We start from the raw sequence: 15264 nt of genomic DNA, 5'->3' as shown, positions 1-15264 counted from the left end.
GAAAATATTGAAAACTAAAAAAAAAACTGAAGTTTATGTCATTTTAGAATAGTTTTTAATAAAGTTTTAAAAAAGTTTAGGTAAACTTTAATCTGTATGGAATAGCATAGTTCACTACACGGTTCAATGCAGAGGCATCCTGCAAAAAAGTTAACTACATGATGATTTTTTATTTTTTTAGAATGGAAGCCTACGGGTTCCGTAAGCCTGCTGCATTTCTCAACATATACCGCCAATGTTATGTCAGCTGCCATAGTTTTCTGTAAGCTGGTTGTCAATGTCTGTGGTCTTAAAATCGTAATATCAGAGCTGAACCCGGACATACCTCCATTTTCACCCAGGCAGCCCCCCTGACTTGAGCATCGGAGAAGTTCATGCTCTGATGCTCTCCTTTGCCCTGCGCTAGATCGCGCAGGGCAAAGGCATTTTCCAGAGTTCTGGTGACGTACCGGGCTCTCCATGGGGCTGCCAGCAAGCCAGGTGACATCACCGGCACTGATGGGCAGGCTTTAGCGCTGCCCTAGCCTGTAAAACGGCTAGGGCAGCGCTAAAGCCCGCCCATCAGAGCCGGTGATGTCACCAAACACACTGCTGGGCGGAAGCTTCCACCCGACAGTGTGTTATTGTAAACAAAAGAGCCTGTGCCCTGCACGATCTAGCGCAGGGCAAGAGAGCGCATCGGAGCAGGAGATACAAACATCAGGGGTGCTGCCTGGGTGAAACTATGGTATGTCTGGGTTGAACTCTGAACCCGGACAACCCCTTTAAAATTATATCTGTAATATCATTAAAGAGGTTGTCCGGGTTCAGAGCTGAACCCGGACATACCATAATTTCACCCAGGTTGCACCCCTGATACTAGATCGCGCAGGGCAATGGCTCTTTTGTTTACAATAACACACTGCCGGCGGAAGTTTCCTCCTGGCAGTGTGTTTGGTGATGTCACCGGTCTGATGGGCGGGCTTTAGCGCTGCCCTAGCCGTTTTACAGGTTAGGGCAGCGCTAAAGCCTGCCCATCAGTGCCGGTGACGTCACCGGGCTTCCTGGCAGCCCCATGGAGAGCTCGGTACGTCACTGGATCTACAAAAAATGCCTGTCATGGCAGGGCTTCCCACTAGCATTCACACAATCGTAGGCCGTCCATGCCCGTATTGCAGCATCGGAGCATGAACTGCTCCGATGCTCAAGTCAGGAGGGCTGCCTGGGTGAAAATAAGGATTTTCTGAACCCGGACAACCCCTTTAACCACTGAGTCTTTTCTATATCAACACAAAATGTATGAGCATGTGTATACAGCTAATCGTATTTCTGCCATCTGTAATAATACAAAATCTTCTTTTTTTTAGGAGCCATCATAGTTTTAGGAAAATCTCATAGATTTCGATTTAACCACCCCGCAGAGGCTGCTGTGCTGAGGCAAAAGAGATCTGTAAGTTTTTATACTATTCATGCTTTCACACCTATTTTATTTTAAGCATTGATCTATGTAAGTGATCTGGAAAGTCGTCAAAGTTTTATGATATAAATTGCTTCAAGTTGTTCTGTGTAGCCTATTTGGCAATGATTCGAACCAGTAACATCTGAGATTATATTGTTGGCAAAATCATGTTACCTCTGACTTCAGTTCTCCCTTAAAGACATCAAAAATATCATGCCAAAAAGGAGTTGTTGGAATCAAATGAAACTTTCTATGTGTGAATATATGATATTATATATAAGTGATTACAATAGTGAAAGGAAACGTTTATTGAGGAAAACTGTACAATGGAAAGGAGGCTCTAGTACCCTGTTGGGCCACCTCCATCCTGGATACAAGATGAGATACAGTTGGGCATGGATACAGGTTCTGTATGGTATCCTACAGCACATTTACCCACTGGCTGTGTGAATCCCATTGTGGGTGAGCATTAGGGCTCATTTTACATGACTGTGCGCCGCCCGTGCTATGGACTGCAAATTGCGGTCCGCAATGCATGGGCACTGGCAATGCAGACCTATTGACTTGAATGGATCCACGATCTGCAATATACAGCAAAAGATAGAACATGTCAGTTCAGAGGCACGGACCCAAAAGCTCATGGAAGCGCTTTGAAGTGCTTCTGTGGGCCTCCGATCAGTGCCTCCGCTCCGCACCACGCCGTATTTTGTGGATTGCAGACACATTCAAGTCAATAGGTCTGCATCTGTGATAAGGGTTTCACATGGCCGTTGCCTGTATATTGTGGACCCGCTGTTTGCAGTCTGCAATACGGGCATGGACGGCCTACGATTGTGTGAATGCTAGTGGGAAGCCCTGCCATGACAGGCAAGTGGCCGCAGGATGTCCTGCACATAACGCTGAGCTGTTAGTGTCCGTCATATAACTACTAGGGGTGACTGACTTTAATATGTGATGGCTCCTCAGATCATCACACCAGCAGCTGGGCAGTGTGTTGCTCCACAGCAAAGGCAGAATTGCCACCAGGCCTCCATACTGAAACCTGACTGTTGTGGGATCCCAAACAGAACCAGGATTCGTCACTAAAGACAATACGGTTCCAGTCTGTAGCCGTCCAGGTTTCTCTTTAACAATATCACCAAATGAAGGTGATGGTGGCTGGCTGTCAATGGCAGGGCACGTAATGGGTCCCGTGACACCAAATTTCCTTTAAGCCTGGAAAAGGTCCGGGCAGAGACAGGGGCGTGTTAAGAAGGTGCCACCTGTGTCTGGATGGTGGACAATGAAACTGTGGGAGCTGCTCGTGCTTGTCAGTGGATCAAACAGTCCCGTGATCTGCATGGGCTGTCTGGAGTCTGTTCGCCATTTATGTGTGCCCTCACATAACCACTGCTCTTAGCTCCTCCTGACATGTAGATCAGAACAGAATAGAAGGCAGGCAGGCTAGGAAAACAGCCATCCTGCTTCTCTCAGTCCAGTGATGCACTCTTCTCAAGGTCCGTCAGCTGGGCAAAATGTCTTTTGAGTGCATCACTGAGGCATGTTTAGCAGTCAGTGATCTTTCACCAAGGGGTACACTATCCAAAAGTAGCCTCTGAGATAATTTTTATAGGGCAGTGGGGTAGTAATTTTACACCCTCTTGTGGCAAGACCCAGTGTCTAATCAGACCACACCTGTACTCCTTTACATATCTGCCTGAGACATAACTGCATGCAGAGTTTTGCAGCGATCTGACATTTCTATCTGGGTGCGTTATGTTTTTTTGTCAGTGAGTGTGATTACACTGGTCATCAGTTGGGTGACTGTGGTATTGTTGATAAAAATAGGCTGATGACATCACAGTCTTAAACCCACCATGATGTTTCAGTGGTGTTTTGTGATGTAATTGTAAAATATATATATATATATATATATATATATATATATATATATATATATATATATAATATAATTTCTTGGATCCACCATTACAGCATTGGCTGTTTCTCTAGGTGGACCATTGCAGATTGCATCATCTTAACTGAATAACAAGCTCTGTATTAAAGGCTTTTACTTAATTTTTTTATTTGTTTGTTCTTCTTTACCGTGCATGCGCAGTGCCGGTATAGTGTTCCTTCCCTGTGCTGGCATCAGCCTCAGGGAAGGAACTGCCCATGCACGAGCTCACGCATTGCGTGTGAAGAAAGGAGGAGATTCGGAGGACGCAGGCGGTGCTGGGCTCCTTCACAGGGGGGGGTGGAGGGGGGGCACCAGGAAGGTTAGTACAGCCCCTTGGGCATCTTATAAGGCTCATTTACATATCTCTAAAATCATTTTTTAAACAAAATAAAAGCACACAGCCCTATAGGACCAGTACATAGCGGACATGCTAGCGGCGATCTAGCCGTGCATGTCCGCAGCTCTATAAGCTAAAACGAGGTGACAGAAATCCTTTAAAGGGGTTCTCCAAGACTAGAAAAAGATGGCTGCTTTTTTTTTTCAGAAACCCCACCACAACTGTCCACAGGTTGTGTATGGTATTACAGCTCAGCCCCATTCACTTCAGAGTCCATTAATACATTGGCAAAATGGGTCCGCATCTGTTCCGCAATTTTGCTGAACGGGTGCGGCCCTATTTATTTTCAATGGGGCCGCAAAAGATGCAGACAGCACGCAGTGTGCTGTCCGCATCCGCACTTCCGTTCCGTGGCCCCACAAAAAAATAGAACATGTCCTGTTCTTGTCCGCAGCCATGGATAAGAAAAGGCATTTCTATTATGGTGCCAGCCATGTGAAGTCTACAAAATGCGGAATGCACATGGCTGGTGTCTGTGTTTAGCATATCCGCAATTTGCGGACCGCAAAACAGTTGCGGACGTGTGAATGGACCCATGGACAGGTTTGGGGCTGTTTTTGGAATAAAGTAGCCATGCTTTTCTAATTCTAGACAACCCCTAGTGAGTTCAGAACAGTGTGACACCAGTATACGATCTATTTTTGCTAACGGGTATGTGACCCCTAATGCTGGTTATTTCTACAGGACAGTCAGGCATCGTTTGTAAGTGATTGCTCTCTGGATTGGCTGGACCTGTCCGGAGATTTCTCCTCATCCTCAAAAGGGAACTCTCTCATCTTAAACACAAGGTACTTTCAGCAGCCTCTGTACTAAACAGTAAAAATTTATGAAACATTATCATTTTTAAGGATCTAAATGCATACTTTATTGCTATAATTTCTTACGCTTGTTTGTGTTTTTAACACAATTGTCCAATGAATATACTCATTGGCTACTATTTTTATTTTCCCTGATTGCTACTGTGTGTTGACTGATATTTGGTAATTTCAGCTCGTTATATGATGGTATAGATGAGTTTCATAGTGAGAAGTAATGCATCCTCAGTGTTTCAGTCCAGTCATTCCATTTTACTGAGCTGCTGTAATAACGGAGACCTGCATTATGCTATGGTAGACTGTAGCCGGCCAAACCCCTGCACTAGCCTGGGCGGTCCTCGGCATGAGAGGTGGAGCGCAGCCTGACAGCGTAGTCTCCTTGCTACTGATGTGTTTTTATTGAGATGCTTCCCCTACACGAGCCTCCATAGGGCTTAGATAGAGAATCTCTTACATTATTGTTTCTTTCTCTCTGCAAACATGGAGGAGGCGTAGCACAACATAAGGTAAGATCAGTTATTTCTGTGGCTTCCATTAAAATGCAGAATCATTGTCTGCAATGCTTTGTGAAGTTCGCTCTTCTGTTACACATTTCTGTGCAATTATCTGCTCCCTTAATGCATATTATTGGCAGCACACTGCATTGGTATCCTGTGAACTAACTGCACTATTCCAGTGGTGTAAACCTATGAACACATCCATGATTGCTTTTTACTGTATCTGTTATTGGTAGCAAGAACTTAAAGGGTTTCTGTCACCAGAATTAACCCTTTTAAGCTAGCTGACATTAGCGATGTGCTAATTTCAGCTAAACCTAACTAGCCTATTCCTACTTTTATCTATGCCCCCGTTACGCCAGAAATCTAACTTTTATAATATGCTAATAAGCCTCTAATAGCAGGGGTTTGGGGCGTTGTTCCTGCTCCTAGAAGCTCCGTTCTCCCACCTTTTGTCACCTCCCTCCAAGTCCTCATTGACAGGGCCAGGCAGCGCTCACATCTGTCTGCCAGCCCTGCCAGGGAGGAAGCTGGCAGCCTGCAAGCGTCTTTCCCTCACCGCGCCTGCGCTCAATGCTGAATGGCACGAGATTTCAACAGGGCACAGGGCTGGCAGACGGATGCGAGCGCGGTGGCCCTGTCAATCAGAACTTGGAGGGAGGCGACAAAGGTGGGAGAACGGAGCCTCTAGGAGCAGGAACAACGCCCCCCCCCCCCCCCCCCCCCCCGCTCCTAGAGGCCAATTAGCATATTATAAAAGTTAGATTTCTGGCGTAACGGGGGCATAGATAAAAGTAGGAATAGGCTAGTTAGGTTTAGCTGACATTAGCACATAGCTAATGTCAGCTAGCTTAATAGGGTTAAATCTGGTGACAGAAACCCTTTAATGTAGAAAATAAATCTTTCTGGTGTATAAGAAGTATCGCACCTCTGCCTAGCAGTGTGTATCGCGCAGGGCAAAGGGAGAGCATCGGACCCTGAAATGCTCTGATGCTCATATCAGAGGGTCTGCCTGGGTAAAGAAGGGGATATGTCTGGGTTCAGCTCCGAACCCACAACCCCTTTACGAAAGCTCTGTAATATAACCAGAGGGATCCTTGTAGCTGCAGTGTGGACAATACTGCCTCATAATCTTCAATCAAGTCCTCCTGGCTTATGCAAGTTGAAGACTGTTATGTGTACTAGTGTTTCCAATCAACATTTCACCTTTTATATTTTCGTGTTCACCAATTGCTGCATTAACTAATGCAGTGGACTATGCAGTTCTGCCTTTCAAGGCAAATAGACCAGAACCATGTTCTGAACTGTGCTATGTGAACAGAACTTAAAGGGGTTGTCTCACTTCAGCAAATGGCAATAATTAGGTAGAGAAAGTTAATACAAGGCAGTTACTGATTTATTGTGATTGTCCGTATTGCCTCCTTTGCTGGCTGGATTCATTTTTCCACCTTATTATACCAGGGGTTATGACCACCCTGCAATCTAGCAGTGGTGGTCGTGCTTGCACACTATAGTAAAAGGCACTGGCTTCTCTGGTGGCCAGGAACGCTGGAGTGAGCATAGGCTGGTGGTTTTTTTTCTATAGTGTGCAAGCACAACCACCACTGATGGATAGCAGGGTGGTCGTAACCCCTGGAAACGAGCAGTATATAATGTGATGGAAAAATGAATCCAGCCAGCAAAGGAGGCAATATGGACAATCACAATGCATTAGTAAGTGGCTTGTAGTAACTTTTTCTACATAATAAATGTAATTTGCTGAAGTGAGACAACCCCTTTAAGATAAAAGATCAAATCTTGAAATATAAAATCTTTTTTTCGGGTCATCTAGGTGAGCACACTTCCTAGCTCTTTCAAGTTTCAGATTATACATATTTGTAGGCCAGACTGCCAGTATAAAGATGCACTTTCCTAGGGGCTCCCTGAAGACATGATACCCAGGGAGCAGCATGAGAGGAGTGGGAAATATTCCAATACACTATCAGTTCCTGTAGTCAGCCGGCAATAGAGAGAACTGTGTGGCTGTTACATCAATGCAGGGGACAGAGGTAAAGTGTTTGGGCAGGGCTGACCTCATTCAGCTTTGCCTTCTCTGGCCTAGAGCACCAGGACCTTTAACATTAACCTCTTAACTGCTTTACACCACTAGAGACTGTAGTGTTAACTTCTTCACTGCCCAGGACTTCACCACTGACCTCTTCACAGTTCTAATTCACGTGGGTGTACTGTGTTTCCCTTTACTGCCCTAGTCCACCATGAAATTTACCATTTGACCCTTTTACTCCATTAAATATACTTTTGACTCCTTCACTGCAATAAACCACACCATTCATATTATTTGAACAGTTCTGTGTGGGCATTATATGAAGGCATATTTATGTACTGGCTATGGTAAGATGGGAGAGGGAAGTTTTTTTCACTTTAATCTAGCGTTAAAATTTAGTCCACTGGATAACCTTGAACGTTGTGATTGTAGATGTCAATGATTACGGCTTACAGCTCCAGCTTCATTATGTAGTGGTGTAACTCTTAATGTTTTTTTCCTTCATTAATAGAAATTCAGAGCCTCCATCTGAGGAGTACCAGCAAGGATTGAGAGGATTAGGAGCCACTTACAGGAAACAGATAGAAGAACAGCAGCAGTACGTGGAAGACTTGAAAAGCCAGATTCAGACTGCACAGGTGAAGGGAGAGAAGGAGCTGGAACACGAGCAGTCGCTAATCAATCAGCAGGTCCAAGAATGTAAGTAATTATCCTAAATTATTTCTCTCTTGACTGACTTAAGCCCTCCGAACATAGGAAAAAATGATCAGCCGCATTGGGGCTGATTAGTTGTTAAGGGGATTGTTCGTAGACTAAACTGCCAACCAAAGAGGGCTTTTTTTTAAAACTGACTCCCTGGTCCTTTAGCTCAGTGGCAAATGATCAGCCAAAGGCCGAATGCCCACAGCTGTGTTTCACGGCCTTGAGCGGTCCGTGGTAACACGGTCTGGATTCCTGCTGAGAGCAGGAGCACATGGCGTCATTGGTTGCTATGACCCCGTGCGCTTCATGCCGCCGCTGCACTACAGTAATACGCTCGTACAAAAAACAAAACTAGCCAAAAATTGTTTTCTATGAATATTGAGTTAAAAATACCCCTTTCTGACAGAAGTGTCCCTTTAAATAAGAATTCCCTAATAGGACACATGGCACATGGCACTTGTGCAAGTGCTGCATCCTCTTCAGCATTTACCTGCACACCGTCTTCATTGAAGTGTTGGTGCAGTGTAATTAAAGTGGTTAGTCTCATCTACTAGAATAGGAGAGGAAGCTGTAATTAAACTGCACTGCCACAGGTTAACATTGAAGGGCCTTGGCACTTGTGCCAGTTCTGCATCCTCTTCAAACAGCTGACTGCAGAGCTGGTTGTCAATCCCCCACCGATCTGATACTGATGACCTATTCTGAGGGTAAGTCATCAATATCATAAAATAGGATAACCCCTTTAAAAGGGTTGTGCACCTTTGGGGGTATTTTTGGCAAACCCCCTCTCCTGGGCAGACTTGCAAAGTAAAGCATAGTTACCTGGCTCCTTGGGGGCTGGCTCCTTTGCTCAATGACCTTGTCTGCTCCGCTTGGCTCCCTGGATATAAACTTCCTGTTTGACGCCGTTGCTGACCTGCTTCCCTTGTGTCATGTGACCATTTGTAATGAGGCAAGGGGAGCAAGTCACTGCTGCGGCCAGCGAATGACTGCAGTGGCATCAAACAGTAAGTTTAAATCCAGGGAGCAGCGACGGAGCCAGCGCAGGTAAGTATGTTTCCCTTTGCAGGTCTGCCCAGTATGAGGGTTTACCAACTCCTCCTTAATGTCTAAGAGCAAGTCAACTCATGTGTATACTGGTGTCAGTTAGGCTGGTTTCAGACGACCGAGTCTAGATCATCAATATAAAAAAAAAAGTGAACAACCCCTTTTAAAGTTTGGAAAATCAATATTCAGTTTTTATGCTGTATTCAGAAGTTCAACTTTCAAGATAACATACATTGCTATTACGATCAAGCTACTAAATAATAGTAATAATGAAATCATTTAGATCTTTTTATTTTCTTAGGGCGTTTTCTTGTTACATAACAGTTGCATGCCATATAACACAACTGCAAATGCACTGGTGTTTTGAGTACCAGGTAGAGTCTCGAGTACAATGGGTTTGTATCCTTATGCTTAACATTCACATCTTTGTGTTTCTTTTCTCAGATGAACAGTGGCTTGTAAAAGAAAAGGAGCGTCTAAGTGCTTTGTGTCAACAGAAACGAGAATCCTCATCTCAGACTGAAGCAAAGACTTATGTGGAGGTTGAAGTTCAGAACTGTGTACAGACAGACATCCAGCCATCACTGGAAGAGCAAGAGGGGAAGAAACTGGTGCAGCTGGAGCTCATCCGAAAATGCTCACTACGTAGGGCAGAGCGAAACATCCGGAGAAAGAGGGTTAAACTTCAGTTAGAGAGAATTGTCAAGAAACAAAAACTTTTAGAGGCCAAAAAAACTCTCCAGCAGCTGCGGGCAGCCTGCTGGCTTAGTGATGACATAGTGAAGCCAACTCTTCTCCATGTGCCAAAGGTACAAGAGACTTCTGCTGGCGTTACAGCTCTGCATAGGAGTAGTAGTTCTCCTTCCGGGTTCTCATTCTACCGAAGATGCTCATTGCCTTGGACTTTACAGGCACTTCCCAATACCTATAGGTAGGTATTGACCATATTTAATACAATATTTTTTGGTTGTGGGAATTTACTTGTATACAGCGCTGTCAAAAAATATTACCCACTATTTTACGTATTATGTCACATCTGTCACACTTATTGGTTTGTAATGCCTTGCCAAAAAATAGTTACACACAACACATACTTTGTATTAGAACTTTATATAAGTTTTGCAATACCCATAACATTCATGCAGTAAGTAACTGCTGCATTAAACCTCCACCTTTCTATACCATGTTATCATTTCACTCCATGTTGAATCCAAAGACCCCTTTGCACAGGCGGATTATCGTAACACTGGCTCGCACGCTCTTTCACGATAATTGCCCCATGTAAACTTATCACCAGTCACCCCCCCTTTCCATGTGAAAGCAACATTGATAGGGCACCCAAAATCATTATTATTGAGCAGTTGATCGTCCTGTTTAAACAGGGATCTGCTGCCCTGAAACTTGAATGTTTATGGGATTGTGCGATTGCTGTAGCGGTGGTTCATCACCATATAGAGAAGATGAATGCTGCATATAAATGTATCACCTATGATGGTCAGTCAATTATCAGTTACATTTGGTTTGTTCCCGATAATTGCTTGTGCTTTGGCCCATGTAAAGGGGTCTTAAACCTCTATAAAAATTGAAGTCTTTAACATGATATAGCTGCCAGCAAGATTATAGTTTGTCAAAAAAGAGTTGTCATGATACCAGGAGTTTGATTTTGATACCCAAAAAAGTATTGCAATACTCGATACCAATTCAATACCACGCAAAAAAATACCCACACATTAACCCTATGTTGCTGTGTATTTTTTGTCATGTGAGGAGGTACTTGATGGTGTCACTTACTATTAATGTGAGGCACATTGAAGTCAAATTTCATAAAACTATGTGCCTCACATTAGTAGTAACCACATCAATATGATAAATGTATATACTAGGCATACTGACAGCTATATGCATATACTACAGCACTGGGCACACTGACATCTATATGCTACAGCACTGGGCACACTGACAGCTATATGCATATACTACAGCACTGGGCACACTGACATCTATATGCATATATACAGCATTGGGCACACTGACAGATATATGCTACAGCACTGGGCACACTGACAGCTATATGCATATACTACAGCACTGGGCACACTGACAGCTATATGCATATACTACAACACTGGTAATATTGACATTATACTACAGCACTGGGCACACTGACAGCTATATGCATGTACTACAGCACTGACCACACTGACATCTATATGCATATACTATAGCACTGGGCACAGTGACAGATATATGTATATATTACAGCACTGGGCCCACTGACAGCTATATGCATATACTACAGCGCTAGCCACACTGACAGCTATATGCATATGCTATAGCACTGGGCACACTGATGGCTATATGCATATACTACAGCATTGGGAACACTGAAAGATATATGCTACAGCACTGGGCATACTGGCAGCTGTATAATTGTACTACAACACTGGTCACACTGACAGTTATATGCATATACAACAGCACTGGGCACACTGACAGCTATATACATGTACTACAGCATTGGGCACACTGACAGCTATATACATGTACTACAGCATTGGGCACACTGACAGCTATATACATGTACTACAGCATTGGGTACACTGAAAGATATATGCTGCAGCACTGGGCACACTGACAGCTATATGCATACAGTGAGGAACAGAAGTATTTGAACACCCTGCGAGTTCTCCCACTTAGAAATCATGGAGGGGTCTGAAATTCACATTGTAGGTGCATTCCCACTCTGAGAGACAGAATAAATTTTTTTTTCAGGCAATCACATTGTATGATTTTTAAAGAATTTCTTTGTCTTGCACTGCTGAACATAAGTATTTGAACACCTGAGAAAATCGGTGTTAATATTTGGTACAGAAGCCTTTGTTTGCAATTACAGAGGTCAAACGTTTCCTGTAGTTCTTGACCAGATTTGCACACACTGCAACAGGGATTTTGGCCCACTCCTCCACACAGATCTCCTCTAGATCTGCCAGGTTTCTGGGGTGTCGCTGAGCAACACAGAGTTTCAGCTCCCTCCAAAGATGTTCTATTGGATTTAGGTCTGTAGACTGGTTAGGCCACTCCAGAACCTTGATATACTTCTTACGGAGCCACTCCTTGGTTATCCTGGCTGTGTGCTTCGGGTCATTGTCATGTTGGAAGACCCAGCCACGACCCATCTTCAATGCTCTGACTGAGGGAAGGAGGTTGTTGCCCAAAATCTCAAAATAAATGGCCCCATTAATCCTCTCCTTAATACAGTGCAGTCGACCTGTCACCTTCGCAGAAAAGCACCCCCAAAGCATGATGTTACCACCCCCATGCTTCACAGTAGGGATGGTGTTCTTGAGATGCAACTCATCCTTCTTTTTCCTCCAAACACGACGAATGAAGTTTAGACCAAAAAGTTCTACTTTGGTCTCATGTGACCACATGACTTTCTCCCATGCCTCCTCTGGATCATCCAGATGGGTATTGGCAAACTTCAGACCGGCCTGGACATGTGATGACTTGAGCAGGGGAACCTTCCATGCAATGCATGATTTGAAACCATGACAGCGTAGTGTTCTACTGACAGTGACCTTTGAAACTGCGGTCCCAGCTCTCTTCATGTCATTGACCAGCTCCTCCCTTGGAGTTCTGGGCTGATTCCTCACCTTTCTTATCATCAGTGATGCCCCATGAGGTGAGATCTTGCATGGAGCCCCAGTCCGAGGGAGACTGACAGTCGTCTTTAGCCTCTTCCATTTTCTAACAATTGCTCCAACAGTTGATCTATTTTCACCAAGCTGCTTGGCAATTGCCCCGTAGCCCTTTCCAGCCTTGTGGAGGTCAACAATTTTGTCTCTTTGGTCTTGCCCATGGTAGTAGTTGGCGTCTGGCTGACTGTGGGTTGGACAGGTGTCTTTAAAGAGCTCAAACTTTTGCTACTAAGTTAGATTAATGAGTGGAGTAGAGGTGGACCTTTTAATGGCACAGTAACAGGTCTTTGAGAGGCAGAATTCTTACTGTTTCTCAGGTGTTCAAATACTTATATTCAGCAGTGCAAGACAAATACATTCTTTAAAAATCATAAAATGTGATTTCCTGATTTATTTTTTTATTTATTCTGTCTCTCAGAGTGGGATTGCACCTACAATGTGAATTTTAGACCCCTCCATGATTTCTGAGTGGGAGAACTTGCAAAATGGCAGGGTGTTAAAAATACTTCTGTTCCTCACTGTATACTACAGCACTAGGCACACTGACAGCTATATTCCTATACTACATCACTGGCCACACTATTTACACAGCAAATTATTTACTGCAAATAATAGAATATGTTCTATTCTTGCCCGTTTTGCAGATAAAAATTGGAATTTTGATGCTGGGGCCTTTAAAAAGTGCGGGATGCACATGGTCAGTTTATGGAGCACAAAATGCATACAGTCATGTGAATCTAGCCTTAATTAATAATTGACGTACATAGTTTATTGCTTGTATTATATTGTAATAATAAATTTAGTAAAATAAATAATCCAGAGGGACAGAATCCTCGCTAGCCAAATCAATAATATTGTAATGCAATAAGAGACTCCCAGTGGTCCTTCTGATATATTTTTTAATGACGCCAGAATAGTGTAGTGTGGCATTGTTCTTATGATTATTTAACCACTTCCCATCTGGGCCCTTTGCCCCCTTCCTGACCAGGCCAAATTTTGCAAAACTGACATATCTCACTTTATGTGGTAATAACTTTGGAACACCTTTATTTATCCAAGTCATTCAGAGATTGTTTTCTCGTGACACATTGTACTTCATGATAGTCATAAATTTGAGTCAAAATATTTCACCTTTATTTATGAAAAAATCTCAAATTTACCCAAAAATTTGAAAAATTCGCAATTTTCTAAATTTCAATTTCTCTGCTTTCAAAACAGAAAGTGATACCTCATAAAATAGTTATTATTTAACATTTCCCATATGTCTACTTTATGTTGGCATCATTTTGGAAATGTCATTTTATTTTTTTAGGACGTTAGAAGGCTTAGAAGTTTAGAAGCAATTCTTCAAATTTGTAAGAAAATTGCCAAAACCCACTTTATAAGGACCAGTTCAGGTCTGAAGTCACTTTGTGGGGCCTACATAGTGGATACCCCCATAAATGACCCCATTGTAGAAACTACACCCCTCAAGGTATTCAAAACCGATTTTACAAACTTTGTTAACCCTTTAGGCGTTCCACAAGAATTAAAGGAAAATGGAGATCAAATTTTTAAATTTCACTTTTTTGGCAGATTTTCCATTTTAATCAATTTTTTTCTTTAACACATCGATGGTTAACAGCCAAACAAAACTCAATATTTATTACCCAGATTCTGCGGTTTACAGAAACACCCCACATGTGGTCGTAAACTGCTGTATGGGCACACGGCAGGGCGCAGAAGGAAAGGAACTCCACATGGTTTTTAGATGCCATGTCCCATTTGAAGCCCCCTGATGCACCCTTACAGTAGAAACTCCCAAGAAGTGACCCCATTTTGGAAACTAGGGGATAAGGTGCCAGTTTTATTAGTACTATTTTTGGGTACATATGATTTTTTGATCATTCATTATAACACTTTATGGGGCAAGGTGACCAAAAAATTGGTTGTTTTAGCACAGTTTCTATTTATTTATTTTTACAGCGTTCACCTGAGGGGTTCAGTCAAGTGACATTTTTATAGAGCAGATTGTTACGGACGTGGCGATACCTAATATGTATACTTTTTCTCATTTATTAAAGTTTTACACAATAATAGCATTTTTGAAACCAAAAAATTATGTTTTAATGTGTCCATGTTCTGAGAGCTATAGTTTTTTTATTTTTTGAGAGATTTTCTTATGTAGGGGCTCATTTTTTGCGGGATGAGGTGACGGTTTTATTGGTACTATTTTGTGGGACATACGCGTTTTTGATCACTTGGTGTTGCACCTTTTGTGATGCAAGGTGACAAAAATTGCTTGTTTTGACACAGTTTTTTTTTTTTTTTTTTACGGTGTTCACCCGAGGGGTTAGGTCATGTGATATTTTTATAGAGCTGGTTTTTACGGACGCGGCAATACCTAATATGTATACTTTTTTTTATTTGTTTCACTTTAACACAATAATAGCATTTTTGAAACCAAAAAAATGATGTTTTAGTGTCTCCATGTTCTAAGAGCTATAGTTTTTTTATTTTTTGAGAGATTTTCTTATGTAGGGGCTCATTTTTTGCGGGATGAGGTGACGGTTTTATTGGTACCATTTTGTGGGACATACGCATTTTTGATCACTTGGTGTTGCACCTTTTGTGATGCAAGGTGACAAAAATTGCTTGTTTTGACACAGTTTTTTTTATTTATTTTTTACGGTGTTCACCCGAGGGGT

At 42.8% G+C, this 15264-nt stretch overlaps 1 protein-coding gene across 1 annotated transcript in view; it reads left to right on the top strand.

The window, feature by feature from the left end:
• Positions 1-15264, top strand: part of STARD9 (StAR related lipid transfer domain containing 9) — a 172040-nt gene that overhangs the window by 115085 nt on the left and 41691 nt on the right. The window contains exons 19-22 of the mRNA XM_040410985.1: positions 1347-1429; positions 4459-4562; positions 7642-7829; positions 9324-9810. Coding sequence (XP_040266919.1) covers positions 1347-1429; positions 4459-4562; positions 7642-7829; positions 9324-9810 — 862 coding nt within the window. The remainder of the gene's footprint in view (positions 1-1346; positions 1430-4458; positions 4563-7641; positions 7830-9323; positions 9811-15264) is intronic.

Source organism: Bufo bufo, chromosome 11, assembly GCF_905171765.1.
Source record: "Bufo bufo chromosome 11, aBufBuf1.1, whole genome shotgun sequence".
NCBI lineage: Eukaryota > Metazoa > Chordata > Amphibia > Anura > Bufonidae > Bufo > Bufo bufo.
The sequence above is the reverse complement of the archived record's forward strand: the minus strand, read 5'-3'. Positions and strand labels throughout refer to the sequence as shown.